The sequence below is a fragment of the Mobula hypostoma genome, chromosome 11 (assembly GCF_963921235.1).
Source record: "Mobula hypostoma chromosome 11, sMobHyp1.1, whole genome shotgun sequence".
Classification (NCBI taxonomy): Eukaryota; Metazoa; Chordata; class Chondrichthyes; order Myliobatiformes; family Myliobatidae; genus Mobula; species Mobula hypostoma.
The window spans coordinates 73595013-73615786 of record NC_086107.1 but is presented as its reverse complement, the minus strand read 5'-3'; the positions used below and the strand labels follow the sequence as shown (position 1 = coordinate 73615786).

The 20774-nt window shown below is 43.1% G+C and overlaps 1 protein-coding gene across 1 annotated transcript in view; it reads right to left on the bottom strand.

Moving 5' to 3' along the window:
• Positions 1-20774, bottom strand: part of si:ch211-236l14.4 (SITS-binding protein) — a 187794-nt gene that overhangs the window by 105194 nt on the left and 61826 nt on the right. The window contains exon 4 of the mRNA XM_063062262.1: positions 5714-5864. Coding sequence (XP_062918332.1) covers positions 5714-5864 — 151 coding nt within the window. The remainder of the gene's footprint in view (positions 1-5713; positions 5865-20774) is intronic.

Below are 20774 nucleotides of genomic sequence, written 5' to 3'. Positions count from 1 at the left end.
TCTGCCACTGTAACGTTATTATTCGGTGGCCTATAGACAACTCCCACCAGTGATTTTTTTTCCCCTTTACTATTCCTAATCTCTACCCAGATGTATTCAACATTCTGATCCTTAGATCTTATATTGGCTCTCACTATTATCCTGATATCGTCTTTAATTAAGAGCGCTACCCCACCTCCCTTACCTTCCGTATTACCTGATATCCTTGGATATTTAATTCCCAATCCCTTCCACCTTGCAAACACGTCTCTGTAATGGCCATTAAATCATACCTCTTTGTACTGATTTGTGCCACAAGTTTGCTGACCTTCTTTCGAATACTACAGGCATTCAAATAAAGTGCCTTTACACTCATTGTGCCTTTAAAATCTTGTAATCTTTACTCTTTTGCACTTGATTTTTCTTCACTCCACTCTTACATTTCTCTTTTTTTATTTTTTTACTTTTTATCTTTATGCACACTTTTCTTTTTTACCTTATCCATACTTCTCCGATCTGTTGAACCCACCCCCCTACTATTTAGTTTAAAGCCCTATCCACAGCCCTAGTTATGCGATTCACAGGAATCCAGATCCCATCACAGTTCAGGTGGAGCCTGTCCCACTGGAACAGCTCCCTCCTTCCCCAATACTGGCACCAATTTCCCATGAATTCAAACCCATTTCTCCTAGACCAATCCTTGAGCCACACATTTAACTCTCTAATCTTCTTGACCCTGTGCCAATTTGCATGTGGCTCAGGTAGCAGTCAAGAGATGATCTCTATTTACTTTGAAACTAATGGTATTGTGCTCACTAGGTGCAAAGTGTTCCCCTACACAAACTTCTGTCACCTGCCCTGTCTCATTCCCTAATAGAACATCCAGTATTGCACGCTCTCTCATTGGGACATCTATGTACTCATTAAGGAAACTTTCCTGAACACATTTGACAAACTCTATCCCATCTAGTCCTTTTACAATATGGGATTCTCAGTCAATATGTGGAAAGTTAAAATCACCTACTATAGCAACCTTGTTTCTTGCAACAGTCTGCGATCCATTTATAAGTTTGTTCCTCTAAGTCCCTTGGACTGTTGGGTGGTCAGTAACATAGCATTAGATATATAACATGTATCATTGTCATAGAAAAAGATGAGATTATGAACAGATGGACTGAGTATATTCAGGAATTGTCTGAAGACGATCGAGGCGAAAAACCAGAAATTAAGAAAAACATTGAAGGTCCAAGTATTTTAAAATCTGAAGTTCATAATGCAACAAATAAGATGAAGAAAGGAAAGGCAGTAGGTCCTGATGAATTAGTAAAAGAACAAATTATCACCCTTGAAGATTATGGAATTGAAAAACTTACTGATTTAATCAATGACATTGATGAAACTGGAATAATACCAGAAGAGACGAAAAAAAATCAGTATTTATCACTCTTCCTAAGAAACCTAGAGCAATAGAATGTGAATTACATAGGGCCATAAGTTTAATGAGTCATATCACCAAGATACTTCTAAGAATTTTGATGACAAGAGCTAAAAGTAAAATACAAGCTGAAATAGGCAAAGAACAATGTGGTTTTGTGAAAGACAAAGGTACAAGAAACGCAATATTCATGTTAAGGATACTATCAGAACGAGCTATTCAAGTGCAAAAAGATTTGTTTGTTTGTTTGTTTTATTGGCTACACAAAAGCATTTGATAAAGTGAAGCACAATAAGTTAATTGAAATGTTACAGAAAATTCTAGATCTAGATTTGAAAGACCTCTGCTTAATCAGAAATCTGTACTGGGAAACAAACTGCTGCTGTAAGAATAGATGGAGAAGTGAGTCAGTTTACGAAAATCAAGAGAGGTGTTAGACAAGGGTGTATTTTCTCCCCTGATTTATTTAATGTGTACAGTGAAACAATATTACAAAAAATAAGAGACACCTTGGGAATCAAAGTTGGCGGTGAAAACATCAATAATTTCAGATATGCAGATGACACTGTGTTAATTGCGAGTACAGAGGAAGAACTACAAAGCTTAATTGATATAATTGTTGAAGAAAGTGCAAAAATGGGTCTATCTATCAATTGCAAAAAGACAGAATGTATGGTGATATCCAAAAAGAAGGAGAATCCTATCTGCAGGCTGAGAGTAAACAGGGAAGACATAAAACAAGTACAGAACTTTTGCTACTTAGGAAGCTGGGTGACATCAGATGGCAGGTGCGACTTGGACGTCAAAAGAAGAATAGAGATGGCAAAAGACTCCTTTACGAGAATAAAGAGTATACTGACCAATACTAAACTAGGCATGACAACCTGCCTCAGAGTACTGAAATGTTACGTTTATCCAGTTATGTTATATAACTCAGGATGTTGGACAGTATCTAGTAACATGAGGAAATGAATTGTAGCGGCAGAGATGCGGTTTTTGAGGAGGATGCAAAAAATATCATGGACGAAATAAATATCTAACAAGGATGTCATGAACACAGCAAACACAAAAAGAGAAATAATGTATGAGATCATGAAAAGGCAATGTAACTTCATTGGACATGTGATTAGGAAAGAGGAGTTAGGATGCATGGTAATTATGGGAAAGATTGAAGGGAAGAAAGCAAGAGGAAGACAAAGACAAATGATGATGGAGACAGCAGCTAGAGAATTGGAAATGAATACCAAGGAATTGATCCACTTGACCTGAAACAGGAGTGTGTGGGCCATGGCAGTCAAAGCTCAAACTGGGCACGGCACCTGATGATGATAATGATGATGATCATTGTCATATGTTGTGAATTTTTTTGTTTTGGAGCAGCAGTACATTACAATACATAATAATAGAAAAAAAGTAAATATAATTAAATAAGTAGTGCAAAAAGAGAGGAGATCAAGTAGTGTGTCCATGGATTCACTGTCCATTCAGAAATCTGACGGCAGAGGGATGAAGCTCTTCCTAAAATAGTGAGTGCATGTCTTTAGGCTCCTGTACCTCCTTCTTGATGGTAGCAATGGGAAGAAGGCATGTCCTAGGTAATGGGGTCCTTAATGATGGATTTTTGAGGCATCACCTTTTTAAGGTGTCTTGAATGCTGGGAGGACTATTGCCTATGATATATTGCCTACTTTCTGCAGCTTTTTTCCAAACCTTGCCCTACCAAACCAGCCGATGATGCAACCACTTAGTATGCTCTCCATGATATATCTGTAGAAATTTGCAAGTGTCTTTGCTGACACATCAATTCTCCTCAAACTCCGAATGAAATATAGTCACTGTTGTGCTTGCTTTGTAATTACATCAATATGGTGGGCCTAGGATTAATCCTCAGAGACATTGATACCCAGAAACTTGAAACTGCTCACCACTTCCATTTCTGATCCCTCTGAAGACTAGTGCGTGTTCCCTCAACTTCCCCTTGCTGAAGTCCACTATCAATTCCTCGGTCTTGCTGCCGTTGAGTGCAATGTTGTTGTTGCAACGCCACTCAACCAGCTGATCTATCTCACTCCTGTACACCTCCTCATCACCATCTGAAACACAGCCAATAATTATGCTGGCAGCAAATTTGTAGATGGCTTTTGAGCTGTGCCTAGCCACACAATCACGGGTATAGAGAGAGTAGAGCAGTGGGCTAAGCATGTATCCTTAAAGTGCACCAGTGTTGATCATCAGTGAAAGGGAGATGTTATTTCTGAACCACACAAACTGTGGTCTCCTGGTGAGAAGTCAAGCCACCAGCATCTTCCACCCTTATCTCTAAATCACTTGGTCCATATCCATCACCTCTCTCCCCTTTCTTGGTCTCTCTGTCTCCTTCTTAGGAAATAGGCTATCCACTGGCATTTACTACAAGCCCACTGACTCCTTCATCTATCTAGACTAACTTCCTCCAAACCACTTGTAAAGATGCCACTCCTATTCCTTAGTTCCTTTGTCCCTGCTGCAACTATATTGAGAGTGAGGCCTTCTGCTCTAGGACATTCTCCTTCTTCAGAAAACGGGGTTCTCCCCACTGCAGTTGATGGAGTCCTCATCCACAGCTCCTCAATTTCCTACACTTCTGCTCTTACCCAGTCATGCTCCCAGACAGAACAGGGGTAGATTTCCTTTCGTCCACACCTTTTAACTCATCAGTCTCCCCAAATTCGACTAGCTACAATGTGATACCACCAGCAGCCACATCTTCCCTTCTTCACCCCTTTCTACTTCCTGCAGGGATCACTCTATCCATGATTCACTAGTCAGCTCATCCCTCCTTTTCCACTTCTTCCCCTCCCAGGCACCTTCCCCCGTGGCTATAGAAGTGTAATATCTGCCTACGTCTTGTTCTTTACCTCTATCCAGGGCCCTAAACAGCCCTTCCAGATGAGGTGATATTCATACATATATCCTCTGGCCTTGATTATAGCATTCAGTGGCCCCATGTGGCATCTACACTGGTGAAACAGGGCACAAATGAGGTGACCACTTTGCCAAGCAGCTGCACTCTGTCCACCATGTCATCTGGAGCTCCCAGTTACTAGCCATTTTAATTCTTCTCCCTATTTCCATACCAGCCTGTCTGTTCTTGGACTCCACCACTGTCTGGGTGAGGCTAAATGCAAATCAGAGAAATGGCACCTCATATTCTGTCCTCAGCCTGATAAAATGCACCATGTTCCAGTAAAATGCTTCCCCTCTTTCCTCCTTTCATCTCCTGATCCATCCAGTTCCTCCTGAACTATATTGGATGGATTGAGCGAATGACACAAGTGTGCATGATCGCGTGGTGAATCGATTGGGCATCCTATGCACAGGGGGCACTTTTTTTGGCACGGGATTTTGAGTCCACATATTTTTTGTCTTGGCAGGCCCAGTTCACAGCTCCCACACTGTAAGTTGCTCAGCATGTACAATGGCTAACATGATTCAGTAAAATCGTTTAATCCTACTGCTCCGTTGCAGTTCTTGCTCCACACATACATAACACCTTCTACACCCACCCCATCTGACCATCACCCATCACACTCCTTCCACTGGGTTCCTTCCTCCAACTACCCCCCTCACTTGATTCCACGGTCCACCATCTTCTCCTTTCAGATTGCACTATCTGCAGTCCTCTGCCTCCACCTATCAGGTCCCAGCCTCTGTCACTATTTCCACTTCCCCTACCTTCATCGGCCTATCACCCAACCACACCTGTATCCACCAAACATCTACTGCTTTTGCCCTACCCCTTCCTTTCACCTCTTTATAGTTGGCTATCTGCTCTCTACCTTTAACTCTAGATGAAGGGTCTTGACCCAAAATGTCAGCTGTCTATTTTGCTCCACAGATGTTGCCTGATTCATTGAGTCCTTCCAGCATATACTTTCTTGTTCCAGATTCCAACATCTGCAGTTTCCTACATCTCCAACCCACTTTGCTGGCTTTAGTTGGACTGGCATAGAGCTGTCAGAAATCCCTATCATCCTGCTCCTTATCATTTTCTAGTGATAACTGATATATGGACAAACACCAGGCAAAAATAGGAATAGGTGTGGATGCAATGCACGTCAGTCAATTACACCACCGAACTGTGCGTGAAAAAAGTCATTGGGACAAGTAGACAGAAACAACCTTAAAAATGTCCACTTCCTGTGGGGTATAATGTCATGGAAGGGTCATTAAACAAAATGCTGCTTTATCATCACTAACTGTTATTGCTGTGGAATATTTGGCTCAGCGTGTCTGAGTTGTGACAGATGGTATTTGTACCTCATTAGACAGTAGCAGCGTAGATTGTTCGCTGAGATCCATCACTCCCTCTCCGAGAACATGATGCTTCAGTTTTCTGGACAAAGCCTTCAGATTATGCTCCAGCCTTAATGCAATGTCAGCAACCCTTTGTGACCTCCAGAGCGGTAGCCTGTGCTCAAGATGAAGAGGGACAAACTTTGTATTATATGTAACAAAAGCAAGCATAATCAACATGTACACAGGAGTCTTATGATGGTGAATATCCAAAGCAACACACAAAATGCTGGAGGAACTCAGCAGGTCAGGCAGCATCTATGGAAAAGAGTCCATAGGTGCTGCCTGACCCACCAAGTTCCTCCAGTGTTCTGTGTGTGTTGATAATCAACACATGTTCAGAAAGACAAAGGAACCAGGGAGAGAGGAAACTGGGTGATGAAGGCAGAGAGGAGAGAGGATAAAAGAGAAAAGGAAAAGAAGGCAAAAAAAAGACAATAGGATAAAAAGGGAAGACTAGATTTTAGGAGAAGCCAGAAATTAAAGAAAAGAGGAGACAGAAACAATCATTCAGAGCTGAAAGGAGAGGACAGACAATTGGGGGAAAAAAGGGAAGCAAGTAATTAAGCAGGGCAGAGAATGTGAGTAAGGTCATAGGCCAGGGGTATCTGAGTGTTACTGTTGGGAATTCTAATATGGTTACTGGAAAAGGTTTGGATTCTGATGCATCACTGGGATTTGCAATGTTGCCTCTGCATCATAACTCATGAGTCTAAGTTGGTTAAATAATAATTTGTAAAAACGAAAAACAAAAGCTGGTCTTGCTAAATGTGACCTCAAACCCAATCTTGTTCAGCAATTAATTTTAAGGAATGGAGCTCACTGACTTTATAGTCAAGTCCATTTTTGATTAGATCCATATTATAACTTTTCTCTGCAATGGACATGCAAGCACTCAATAGCACCAAGAATAAATATAGGAATAAAACTGGACAAACTTCACAGTATTAACCTAGAGCCAGATCTGAAAAAGTCAAAAGTACACAATGCAAACACATCCTCATGAATTTCAGAGGTACCTGGAAGTTGGATGGCCTGTCCGACAAACCAAATCAAGGCCTGATATAGTCACACTCAGAATCATACACTTCACCATAGTCCTAGTCTCCTCCAGCAGAGCTCTGGAATGATTTCCATAATTGGATTAATAAATTTCACCCTAAAAAACGACAAGGTTGACTTCATACTGCACAATATCTCATAATATTAGGTTAAACATACAATAGTACTGGCAGGAAAAACAATCATTGTCCTTGCAGACCCCAGTCAGCTTGGATTTGCAACATCTCCTCCATGATCTCCATAAGCACAGGCACACCACAAGGCTGTGTGTTTAGCCCCCTGCTCTACTCACTTTACATTTATGACTGTTATCTCTTACTCAATGTTAGCAAGGAGTTGATTATTCACTTCAGGTGGAAGATATCAGAAAATCACAGGTGGAGAGGGTCAGCACCTTTAAGTTGCTCAGTGTTATTATTTTGGAGAATCTGCAAGTGCAATTGCAAAGAAAGCGTGGCAGTGCTTTTACTGCCCTAGGAGTCTGTGAAAGCTCGGCATGAAGTTTGACAAATGTCTATAGATCTGTACTGAAGAGTACATTGACTGGCTCCATCACAGTGGAACCACTGTGAACCACCAATGCCCTTGAATGAAAAATCCACCAAAAAGTAGTGTATACGGCCCAGTCCATCACAGGTAAAGCTCTCCCCACTATGGAGCACATCTACACGAACGGCTGCTGCAGAAAAGCAGTATCTATCATCAGGGATGCCCACCACCTCGGACATGGTCTTTTCTCGCTGCTGCCATCAGAAAGAAGCTACAAGAGCCTCAGAACTCACACCGCCAGCTTCTGGAAAAGTTACTACTCCTCAACAATCAGGCTCTTGAACCAAAGAAGATAACTTCATTCAACTTTACTTGCCCCATCACTAAAATGTTCCCACAACCTATGGACTCACATTCAAGGACTCTTCATCTCATGTTGTCGATATTTATTGCTTATCTATTATTATTTCTTTTTGTATTTGCACAGTTTGTTGGCTCTTGCACACTGGTTGAATGCAGTCTTTCATTCACTCTAATATAGTGATTATTCTATTATAGATTTATTGAGTATGCCATCAAGAAAAAGAATCTCAGGATTGTTTATGGTGGCATGTATGTACTTTGATAATAAATTTACTTCTACCTTTTGAATATGTGTATACAAGGAGATAAAAATTCTTCCTAGGCCTTTTGCATCAAATGCCCATGTAGTGGCTGTGGTTATACTTCTCTTCCAGGTTTCAGTTCTACTGACTTCAATGAGACTGAATCTCAGAAGACGGCACAAATAAATATCCTCATCTATATATGGTACTTAGCTAAAGTGGAAGAGCAGGATATTGGGTGTTAGAATGGGAGGAAAATGGCTGCCATGTTTAAATGCTCCAAAGAGCTTTACAGCCAAAGAAATATTTTTGAATATAAATAGATAGGTGGAGGAGCAAGTAGTGTTGAGAAAACAGAGAGCCTGCAGAGAGACTTAGATAGTTTAGGGGAATGGGCAAAGAAGTGGCAAATGAAATACAATGTTGGAAAGTGTATGGTCATGCACTTTGGTGGAAGAAATAAACAGGCAGACTATTATTTAAGCAACACACATCAAAGTTGCTGGTGAACACAGCAGGCCAGGCAGCATCTCTAGGAAGAGGTACAGTCGACGTTTCAGGCCGAGACCCTTCGTCAGGACTAACTGAAAGAAGAGCTAGTAAGAGATTTAAAAGTGGGAGGGGGAGGGGGAGATCCAAAATGATAGGAGAAGACAGGAGGGGGAGGGATGGAACCAAGAGCTAGACAGGTGATTGGCAAAGGGGATATGAGAGGATCATGGGACAGGAGGTCCGGGGAGAAAGACAAGGCCAGGGGGAAACCCAGAGGATGGGCAAGGGGTATATTCAGAGGGACAGAGGGAGAAAAAGGAGAGTGAGAGAAAGAATGTGTGTATAAAAATAAATAACGGATGGGGTACGAGGGGAAGGTGGGGCATTAGCGGAAGTTTGAGAAGTCGATATTCATGCCATCAGGTTGAAGGCTACACAGACGGAATATAAGGTGTTGTTCCTCCAACCTGAGTGTGGCTTCATCTTTACAGTAGAGGAGGCCATGGATAGACATGTCAGAATGGGAATGGGATGTGGAATTAAAATGTGTGGCCACTGGGAGATCCTGCTTTCTCTGGTGGACAGAGCGTAGGTATTCAGCGAAGTGGTCTCCCAGTCTGCGTCGGGTCTCGCCAATATATTGAAGGCCACATCGGGAGCACTGGACGCAGTATATCACCCCAGCCGACTCACTGGTGAAGTGTCGCCTCACCTGGAAGGACTGTCTGGGGCCCTGAAAGGTGGTAAGGGAGGAAGTGTAAGGGCATGTGTAGCACTTGTTCCACTTACAAGGATAAGTGCCAGGAGGGAGATCAGTGGGGAGGGATGGGGGGTACGAATGGACAAGGGAGTCGTGTAGGGAACGATCACTGCGGAAAGCCGGGGGGGGGGGGGGGGGAGGGAAAGATGTGCTTAGTGGTGGGATCCTGTTGGAGATTGCGGAAGTTACGGAGAATAATATGTTGGACCCGGAAGCTGGTGGGGTGGTAGGTGAGGACCAGGGGAACCCTATTCCTAGTGGGGTGGCGGGAGGATGGAGTGAGAGCAGATGTGCGTGAAATGGGGGAGATGCGTTTGAGAGCAGAGTTGATGGTGGAGGAAGGGAAGCCCCTTTCTTTAAAAAAGGAGGACATCGTCCTCGTCCTGGAATGAAAAGCCTTATCCTGAGAGCAGATGCGGCGGAGATGGAGGAATTGCGAGAAGGGGATGGCATTTTTGCAAGAGACAGAGTGAGAAGAGGAATAGTCCAGATAGCTGTGAGAGTCAGTAGGCTTATAGTAGACATCAGTGGATAAGCTGTCTCTAGAGATAGAGACAGAAAGATCTAGAAAGGGGAGGGAAGTGTCGGAAATGGACCAGGTAAGAGAAATCAAAATGCAGAGATGCAAAGGGACTTGAGAGTCCTTGTGCAGGATACCATAAAGGTTAACCTCCAGGTTGAGTCAGTAGTGAAGAAGGCGAATGCAACGTTGGCATTCATTTCTGGAGGTATAGAATATAAGAGCAGAGATGTGATGTTGAGGCTCTATAAGGAACTTGTGAGACCACACTTGGAGTATTGTGTGTAGTTTTGGGCTCCTTATTTTAGGAAGGATATTCTGACATTGGAGAGGGTTCAGAAAAGATTCATGAGAATGATTCCGGGAATGAAAGGGTTACTGTATGAGGAACATTTGGCAGTTCCTGGGCTGTATTCCCTGGAGTTCAGGAGAATGAGAGGGGATCTCATAGAAACATTCCAAATATTAAAAGGCCTGAACAGATTAGATATGGCAAAGTTATTTCCCATGGTAGAGGAGACTAGGACAAGAGGGCACTACTTCAGGATTGAATAACATCCATTTAGAACTGAGATGCAGATTAATTACTTTAGTCAGAGGTGGTAAATCTGTGGAATTTGTTGCCACGAGCGTCTGTGGAGGCCAAGTCATTGGGTGCATTGAAGGCAGAGATAGATAGGTTCTTGATTAGCCCAGGGTATCAAAGGGTATGGGGTGAAGGCAGGGGAGTGGGGATGACTGGAACAATTGGTTCAGCCCATGATTGAATAGCAGAGCACAGAAATCGGCCGAATGGCCTACTTCTGCTCCTATATCTTATGGTCTTTTTTGGAAACATGGAAACTAATTTTGTACTGGCTTATAAAGCTTCCAATGAATTTTCAGAAGCCTTTTAATAAAGTGTCAAAAGTGATTAGTAAGAAAAATTAGAGCAAATGGTGTTAGGGGTTATACACTAACTTGAGGATTGGTCCGGTCAACAGACAGAAAACAATGAAACATTAAATAGATCAGTTATGCTACAATACAGGAAGCTGTCACAATACAAGAGGGGACACTTAAAAATTAGGAGGGCAAAGATGGGGCACTAAATATCACAGGTGGACTAAATTAAAGAAAACGCTAAAGCATTTTATATGAGGGGTGATTGATAAGTTTGTGGCCGAAGGTAGAAGGAGTCAATTTTAGAAAACCTAGCACTTTTATTTCTCAACATAGTCCCCTCCTACATTTACACACTCAGTCAAGCGGTTGGGGAGCTTACGGATCTTGGACCTCCAGAAGTGGTCCACAGCAGGGGTGATTGATAAATTTGTGGCCTAAGGTAGAAGGAGATAAGTTGTACAGTTCTTGTTACATCCACATGCAGTTCAATGCTTTGAGTGTTTATGCAGAAAGTTTGAAGTTAATAACTCATCAGGGGTGATTGATAAGTTCGTGGCCTAAGGTAGAAGGCGATGAGTTATTAACTTCAAACTTTCTGCGTAATCACTCAAAGAGTTGAACTGCATGTGCATGTAACGAGAGCTGTATAACTCATCTCCTTCCACCTTAGGCCACAAACTTATCAATCACCCCTGCTGTGGACCACTTCTGGAGGTCCAAGGTCCGTATGCTCCCCAACCGCTGGACTAAGTGTGTAAATGTAGGAGGGGACTATGTTGAGAAATAAAAGTGCTAGGTTTACTAAAATTGACTCCTTCTACCTTCGGCCACAAAGCTATCAATCACCCCTCGTAAGTATATTACTGGAAATCAAAATACAAGCAGTCATCATTAGGCAGTAATGAGGTTGGAGCTGGAGGATACAGATGAGATTTGAAATGAAAATCTCTCCTCTGTATTTACTAGAAAGAAGAGCATTATAATTATAGAATTCAGACAATGAGAGATTACCAATAAAAAGGAGAATGCATTAGACACCTCACTTTTCCTTTCAATGAAACAACATTGGTGATATATATACTTCCAGTGCTTTGAACTGCCTGCTATAAGAACATAAGAAATAGGAGCAGGAGTCGGCCATCCAGCCCATCCAGCCTGCCCCACCATTCAATAAGATGATGGCTGATCTGTCCACAAAATCAGCTCTATCTACCTACCTTTTCCCCATAACCCTTAATTCCCCTATGTAAAGATCTATCTAACTCTATCTCAAATATATTTAGTGAAGAAGCCTCAACTGCTTCCTTGGGCAGAGAATTCCACAGATTCGTCACTCTCTGGGATTTTTCTCCTCATCTCCATCCTAAATCTTCTCCCCTGAATCTTGAGACAATGTCCCCTATAGATAGGTTATGTCTCAATCGTATAGAAGGACAGGGATTACAGGGGAAAGATTGGGTGCCACAGTAGCGTAGCAGTTAGTGTGATGCTATTACAGTGAGTGCTCATTTCCAATGTCATCTGTAAGGAGTCTGAACATCTTCCCTGTGGAATGGGTTGATTTTCTCTGGGTGCTCTGGTTTCCACCACCCACAGTCTAAAGACATACTGGTTAAATTGCCCCGTGGTTGGGCTATGGTTAAATTGGGGGTTGCTAGGTGGTGTGGTTCAAAGGGCTAGAAGGACCTACTTCACACTGTCTCTCAATAAATAAATTACTTGTTTCTAAATCATTTTGTGCCAGGTTTATGGTCTTCAAATAACCTTTTCATAACTGACTAAATTCTGCTAATGACTGAGGTGCCTGTTTAACTCAAACACAGGGGACTATGGGTTTGGAACACTCACAACACGCTGGAGGAACTCAGCAGGTCGGGCAGCATCCGTGGAAATGATCAGTCAACGTTTCGGGCTGGAACCCTTCGTCAGGACTGTAGAGGGAAGGGGCAGAGGCCCTATATAGAAGGTGGGGGGAGGGTGGGAAGGAGAAGGGTAGTAGGTTCCAGGTGAAAAACCAGTAAGGGGAAAGATAAAGGGGTGGGGGAGGGGAAGCAGTGAGGTGATAGGTAGGAAAGGTGAAGAAGGAATAGGGGAAAGCACAATGGGTAGTAGAAGGAGGCGGAACCATGAGGGAGGCAGTGCATGGCAGCAGAGTAGGCCATGTATGGACATATCCAAATGGGAATGTGAAGCAGGCCATGTATGGACATATCAAAACATGTCCACAGATGCTGCCTGACCTGCTGAGTTCCTCCAGCGTGTTGTGAGTGTTGCTTTGACCCCAGCATCTGCAGAGTATTTTGTGTTTATGGGTTTGGAACGTTCTTCTGGGATATGATACACACAGTAGAATTAGATAATGAGCAGATGGAAACAGAGGTATATATATATTTTTTTTACACATACAGGTCCCTCCAGTTTTTGAAAGTCTGACATACAGTTGAAGTCAGAGGTTTACATACACCTTAGCCAAATACACTTAAACTCAGTTTTTCACAATTCCTGACATTTAATCCTAGAAAATATTCTCTGTCTTACGTCAGTTAGGATCACTACTTTATTTTAAGAATGTGGGACATCAGAATAATAGTAGAGAGAATGATTTATTTCAGCTTTTATTTCTTTCATCACTTTCCCAGTGGGTCAGAAGTTTACATACACTTTGTTAGTATTTGGTAGCATCGCCTTTAAATTGTTTAACTTGGGTCAAACGTTTTGGGTTGCCTTCCACAAGCTTCTCACAATAAGTTGCTGGAATTTTGTTCTATTCCTCCATACAGAACTGGTGTAACTGTGTCAGGTTTGTAGGCCTCCCTGCTCACACACGTTTTTTCAGTTCTGCCCACAAATTTTCTATTGAATTGAGGTCAGAAAATGATGTCAAGTCTGGTTCATCCTTGGGAGCAATTTCCAAACGCCTGAAGGTACCACGTTCATCTGTACAAACAATAGTAAGCAAGTATAAACACCATGGGACCACGCAGCCGTCATACCGCTCAGGAAGGAGATGCATTCTGTCTCCTAGAGATGAATGTACTTTGGTGTGAAAAGTGCAAATCAATCCCAGAACAGCAAAAGACCTTGTGAAGATGCTGGAGGAAACAGGTAGACAAGTCTTTATATCCACAGTAAAATGAGTCCTATATCAACATAACCTGAAAGGCTGCTCAGCAAGGAAGATGCCACTGCTCCAAAACCACCATAAAAAAGCAAGACTACAGTTTGCAAGTGCACATGGGGACAAAGATCTTACTTTTTGGAGAAATGTCCTCTGGTCTGATGAGACAAAAATTGAACTGTTTGGCCATAATGATCATTGTTATATTTGGAGGAAAAAGGGTGAGGCTTGCAAGCCGAAGAACACCATCCCAACCGTGAAGCATGGGGGTGACAGCATCATGTTATGGGGTTGCTTTGCTGCAGGAGGGACTGGTGCACTTCACAAAATAGATGGCATCATGAGCAAGGAAAATTATGTGGATATATTGAAGCAACATCTCAAGACATCAGCCACGAAGTTAAAGCTCGGTTGCAAACAGGTCTTCCAAATGGACAATGACCCCAAGCATACCTCCAAAGTTGTGGCAAATTTGCTTAAGGACAACAAAGTCAAGGTTTTGGAGTGGCCATCACAAAGCCCTGACCTCAATCTGATTGAAAATTTGTGGGCAGAACTGAAAAAGTGTGTGCGAGCAGGAAGGCCTACAAACCTGACTCAGTTACACCAGTTCTGTCTGGAGGAATGGAATAAAATTCCAGCAACTTATTGTGAGAAGCTTGTGGAAGGCAACCCAAAACGTTTGACCCAAGTTAAACAATTTAAAGGCAATGCTACCAAATACTAACAAAGTGTATGTAAACTTCTGACCCACTGGGAAAGTGATGAAAGAAATAAAAGCTGAAATAAATCATTCTCTCTACTATTATTCTGACATTTCACATTCTTAAAATAAAGTAGTGATCGTAACTGACCTAAGACAGGGAATGTTTTCTAGGATTAAATGTCAGAAATTGTGAAAAACTGAGGTTAAGTGTATTTGGCTGAGGTGTATGTAAACTTCTGACATCAACTGTACATACATACATACAAATTAGCATTGGGGAGACTGGAGGTATAGATTTGCTGGCCACTATGAAGCTGCAGGCATTTTCTGCCATGTGAGAACTTGGTTCACATCTGAATTTTTGGCTTTCCAATTGCTTGGGTTACAAGCAATTCACAGGAACAGAACCCTGCCATACTTGCATTCAGAAGATAATGCAGACACTATATGAAACTATAATGTCAAAATGTTTGGGGTTTTCCAGTGAAGACTGAAAATATCATGGATTCAATTTCATCACTCAGATTGAGAAACCAAAAGAATCGTAGCATTGGGCAGCAAAAAGATCCAGAAGCCACTCAGGTTTTTGGGTGCCTTGCTCCATCCGTAGAGATCATTGACTGATGGGCTTCAGAGCGCCATAAAGTTTGTAAATCACAATCACTGCCAGACCTATGTTACAGAGTGCAGCTACAATGAAATGATCTTGAAAAGTGAGAAATTGATGGCTACCATCACACTATCAGAAACAGTGAGAGAAGGCAAATCCAGGAAGAGGTTAGAGTACTGGACCTAACGTTGGGTAATGAGCCTGGTCAGGTGACCAACCTTTCAGTGGGTGAACAGTTAGAGAACTGTGACCACAACTCTTTAAGCTTCAAGATACTGCAGCTTTAGACAAGGATCAATATGGAGAGTATTAACTTGAAGCAGGGCAAATTAAGAGAGTATTGAGCAGGAACTAGGCAGAGGTCATTGGGAACAGTTGTTTTTGAGTAAGTCCACATCTGACATATGGATGGTATTTAAAGACCAACTGCTTAGAGAAAAGGACAGACACGTTCTAGTCAGAAGGAAGAACAAGGATGGCAACATAAGAGAACCTTTGTCCTTGACAGAGGTGGTGAATTTAGTCAAGAAGAAAAAGGAAAGCTATGTAAAGCTTGGGAATCTAGAATCAAACAGAGTCTTTTAGGATTATGAAGAAGCCAGAAAATAACTCAAGAAGGGAATTAGGAATGCCAGGAAGGGGCATGAGAGGTGCTTGGCAAGTAGACTTAAAGAGAATCCCAAGGCATTCTATACATACATCAAGAGAATAACTAGGGTAAGGGTGGAACCACTCAAGGATACAGGGGGAGAACATTTGTTTTGATGCAAAGGATGTGATTGAGGTTCTTAATGAGTACTCTACATCAGTACTCAGCAAGAAGAAGGACATGGAGGATAGGGAGAACTGTGCTAATCATATTGATAAGCTAGGGCATTTTGAGGTAAAGGAGAAGATAGTGTTGGGTCTCTTACCGAGCATTAAGGTGGATAGGTCTCAGGGTCTGATGGGATATACCCAGGTTACTGAGAGAGGCAAGAGAAGCGATAACTGGGGCATTGATCAATATCTTCGTGTCCTCTCCAGCAACAGCTCAGGTTCTGAAGGACCAGTGAATAGCTAATGTTGTTCCATTATGCAAGAAGGGAACCAGGATAATCCTGGAAACTGTGGAACCCACCAGTCTATGTCAGTAGTAGGGAAGTTACTGCAGAGAATTTTTAAAGATAGGATTTATGAGCATTTGGAAAACCACGGCCCAATTAGACAGCTTTGTGCAGGCAAGTTGTTTCTTGCAAACTTATAAAACATAGAACATAGAATAGTACAGTACAGGCCCTTCGGCCCACAATGTTGTGCTGACCCTTAAACCCTGCTTCCCACATAACCCCCCACCTTAAATTCCTCCATATACCTGTCTAGTAGTCTCTTAAATTTCACTAGTGTATCTGCCTCCACCACTGACTCAGGCAGTGCATTCCACGCACCAACCACTCTCTGAGTGAAAAACCTTCCTCTAATATCCCCCTTGAACTTCCCACCCCTAACCTTAAAGCCATGTCCTCTTGTATTGAGCAGTGGTGCCCTGGGGAAGAGGAGCTGGCTATTCACTCTATCTATTCCTCTTAATATTTTGTATACCTCTATCATGTCTCCTCTCATCCTCCTTCTCTCCAGAGAGTAAAGCCCTAGCTCCCTTAATCTCTGATCATAATGCATACTCTCTCAACCAGGCAGCAAACTGATAAATCTCCTCTGTACCCTTTCCAATGCTTCCACATCCTTCCTATAGTGAGGTAACCAGAACTGGACACAATACTCCAAGTGTGGCCTAACCAGCGTTCTATAGAGCTGCATCATTACCTCGCGACTCTTAAACTCTATCCCTCGATTTATGAAAGCTAACACCCCATAAGCTTTCTTAACTACCCTATCTATCTGTGAGGCAACTTTCAGGGATCTGTGGACATGTACCCCCAGATCCCTCTGCTCCTCCACACTACCAAGTACCCTGCCATTTACTTTGTACTCTGCCTTGGAGTTCGTCTTTCCAAATTGTACCACCTCACACTTCTCCGGGTTGAACTCCATCTGCCACTTCTCAGCCCACTTCTGCATCCTATCAATGTGTCTCTGCAATCTTTTGACAATCCTCTGCACTATCTACAACACCACCAACCTTTGTGTTGTCTGCAAACTTGCCAACCCACCCTTCTACCCCAACATCCAGGTCGTTAATAAAAATCATGAAAAGTAGAGGTCCCAGAACCAATCCTTGTGGGACCCCACTAGTCACAATCCTCCAATCTGAATGTACTCCCTCCATCACAACCCTCTGCTTTCTGCAGGAAAGCCAATTCTGAATCCACCTGGCCAAACTTCCCTGGATCCCATGCCTTCTGACTTTCTGAATAAGCCTACCGTGTGGAACCTTGTCAAATGCCTTACTAAAATCCATATAGATCACATCCACTGCACTACCCTCATCTATATGCCTGGTCACCTCCTCAAAGAACTCTATCAGGCTTGTTAGACACGATCTGCCCTTCACAAAGCCATGCTGACTGTCCCTGATCAGACCATGATTCTCTAAATGCCCATAGATCCTATCTCTAAGAATCTTTTCCAACAGTAGTCCACCACAGACGTAAGGCTCACTGGTCTATAATTACTCAGACTATCCCTACTACCTTTTTTGAACAAGGGGACAACATTCACCTCCCTCCAATCCTCTGGTACCATTCCTGTGGAAACGAGGACATAAAGTTCCTAGCCAGAGGCTCAGCGATCTCTTCCCTGCCTCATGGAACAGCCTGGGGAATATTCCGTCAGGCCCCAGGGACTTATCCGTTCTAATGTCCAACACCTCCTCTCCCTTAATATCAACATGCTCCAGAACATCAACCTCATTCATATTGTCCTTACCCTCATCAAGTTCCCTCTCATTGGTGAATACCGAAGTATTCATTGAGGATTTCGCTCACTTCCACAGCCTCCAGGTACATCTTCCCACCTTTATTCCTAATCGGTTCTATCTTCACTCCTGTCATCCGTTTGTTCTTCACATAATTGAAGAATGCCTTGGGGTTTTCCTTTACCCTACTCGCCAAGGCCTTCTCATGCCCCCTTCTTGCTCTCCTCAGCCTCTTCTTAAGCTCCTTTCTTGCTACCCTATATTCCTCAATAGACCCATCTGATCCTTGCTTCCCAAACCTCATGTATGCTTCCTTCTTCCACCTGACTAGATTCTCCACCTCACTTGTCACCCATGGTTCCTTCACACCATTCTTTATCTTCCTCACTGGGACAAATTTATCCCTAACATCCTGCAAGAGATCCCTAAACATTGACCATATGTCCATAGTACATTTCCCTGCAAAACATCATCCCTATTCACACCCGTAAGCTCCAGCCTTATCGCCTCATAATTTGCTCTTCCCCAATTAAAAATGTTCCTGTCCTCTCTGATTCTATCCTTTTGCATGATAATGTTAAAGGCCAGGGAGCAGTGGTCACTGTCCCCCAGATGCTCACCCACTGAGAGATCTGTGACCTGACGCAGCTCGTTACCTAATACTAGATCTAGTATGGCATTCCCCCTAGTTGGCCTGTCCACATACTGTGACAGGAATCCGTCCTGGACACACTTAACAAACTCTGCCCCATCTAAACCATTGGAACTAACCAGGTGCCAATCAATATTAGGGAAGTTAAAGTCACCCATGATAACAACCCTATTATTTTTGCACCTTTCCAAAATCTGCCTCCCAATTTGCTCCTCCGTATCTCTGCTGTTACCAGGGGGCCTATAGAATACTCCTTGTTGTTGTTGTTCGTCCATCGTTGACGTCGATGAGGACCTCGACACCATTATGATGGTGTCGAGACTAGCACGTGATCTGGATTTAAGTGAGGGAGAGTTGCGCAGCGTCAGCCTCACTCTCTCTTCCCAATTCCCATCTGGGTCCAGTGGCAAGACGGAGTCTAGACGGCTGGAGATGGGACTAGGCGCAGTGGATGACCAGGACGTCTTCTGTGTCTTGTCCTGCTCTACAGGTTCCACAATGCTTGCAGAGACCGCCTTCTTGACGGTTGGACCTTCCATTGGTCTCGTCCGCTCAATCCGCCGGAGTCTGTCTTCACAAGCTGGGATAGACAACTCCCTATCTCACCGAGGGTCTGAGACCCGTCGGCTACCCTCACCTGGTTTAGCCGGCTTGTCGAAGCCGTTGCCCGGGGTGTGGCCGCTGTCGCATGCAAACAGCTACGGGGAGCCACAGGTGAGAGCTGAGTGCCAGGTGGGGACCAAAGGTGGACTAACCGCCCTGAAAAGGATGCGACATGTTCCCCCACCCTGACACCCCATATACTCTAATATACTCCTAATAGAGTAACTACTCACTTCCTGTTCCTGACTTCTACCCATACTGACTCAAAAGAGGATCCTGCTACATTACCCACCCTCTGTGTAGCTGTAATAGTATCCCTGACCAGTAATGCCACCCCTCCTCCCCTTCCACCCCTCTCTATCCCCTTTAAAGCACTGAAATCCAGGAATATTGAGAATCCATTCCTGCCCTGGTGCCAGCCAATTCTCTGTAATGGCCACTACATCATAATTCCATGTATGTATCCAAGCTCTCGGTTCATCACCTTTGTTCCTGATGCTTCTTGCATTGAAGTACACGCACTTTAGCCCTTCTACCTTACTACCTTTACACCCTTTATTCTGCTTCTCTTTCCTCAAAGCCTCATACGTTAGATCTTGTTTGATTTTTTTTGATGAAGTGACAAGGGTAATTGATGAAGGTAGTGTTGTGGATGTTGTCTACAAGAATTTTAGTAAAGCATTTGATAAAGTCCCTCATGGGAGGCTCATCTAAGAGATTAACATGCATGGGATCCATGGTGAATTGGCAATTTGGATTCAGAACTGGCTTGCCCATAGAAGACAGAGGGTAATGGTAGGTTTGGAAGTTCCAAAGATTCTTGACATATCCAACAGCGAGACCTAACCACTATTTAATTATGAGTTAGTATAGCTCGCTTACACTTGTATTCAGATCCTTTATTAATAGAGCAAAGAATCCTTTACTTTTTTTTTTGAAACAGCCATCTCAAACTTCAGAAATTTATGTTTTCAGACATCTCTGGTGTTGCAGCCATTTTAAAACTGTACAATCTACATTATGTTGTCTTTTCTCATTCATTGTCTTGAAGATATCACTTCACATTTCTTCATGTCAGATTTCAACTGCTACCCAGCTCTCCTGGGTGGTTGGGTAGAGAAACGTCTCTACCAAAAGGAGGTATAAGGCACTCCTTCCCTCCGCTACCTGCAGGTTGTCCTTGGGTGAGGTGTAGGACCTGCTTAGCGACTTCCCCCCAACCCCCATCGATCAGGCTCTGGTGAAGCCATGGGAGTAGGTTGTGATTGGTCATATGAGCAGTTGGTGCATATCACAAGTCCTGGTCACGCGACCATTGACACCAGGTAGACAATCTCTGAAGAGTTTTTGCAATGGCTGGGTCATTTGTCTTGCAAAGAGACTGTCCAGAAGATGGCAATGGCAAACCACTTTCGTAAACTTGCCAAGAATAATCATGGTCATGCACCATGATCGCCCACGTCACATGAAGAGGAATATGACTTAATGCTCCAGTCTCTGTTCTGATAGAAATTTCTAATTTCCTCACATTGCATTTGAGAGTTTCATGTCATCTACAGACTTTAAAAATATGCCCTTACCTCCATCCAATTTAATAAAACAGCTTTGAGGCCTTATTCCAATTCCTGAGAATACTGCTATAGCAGGAGTCAGCAACCTTTTTGCCTCA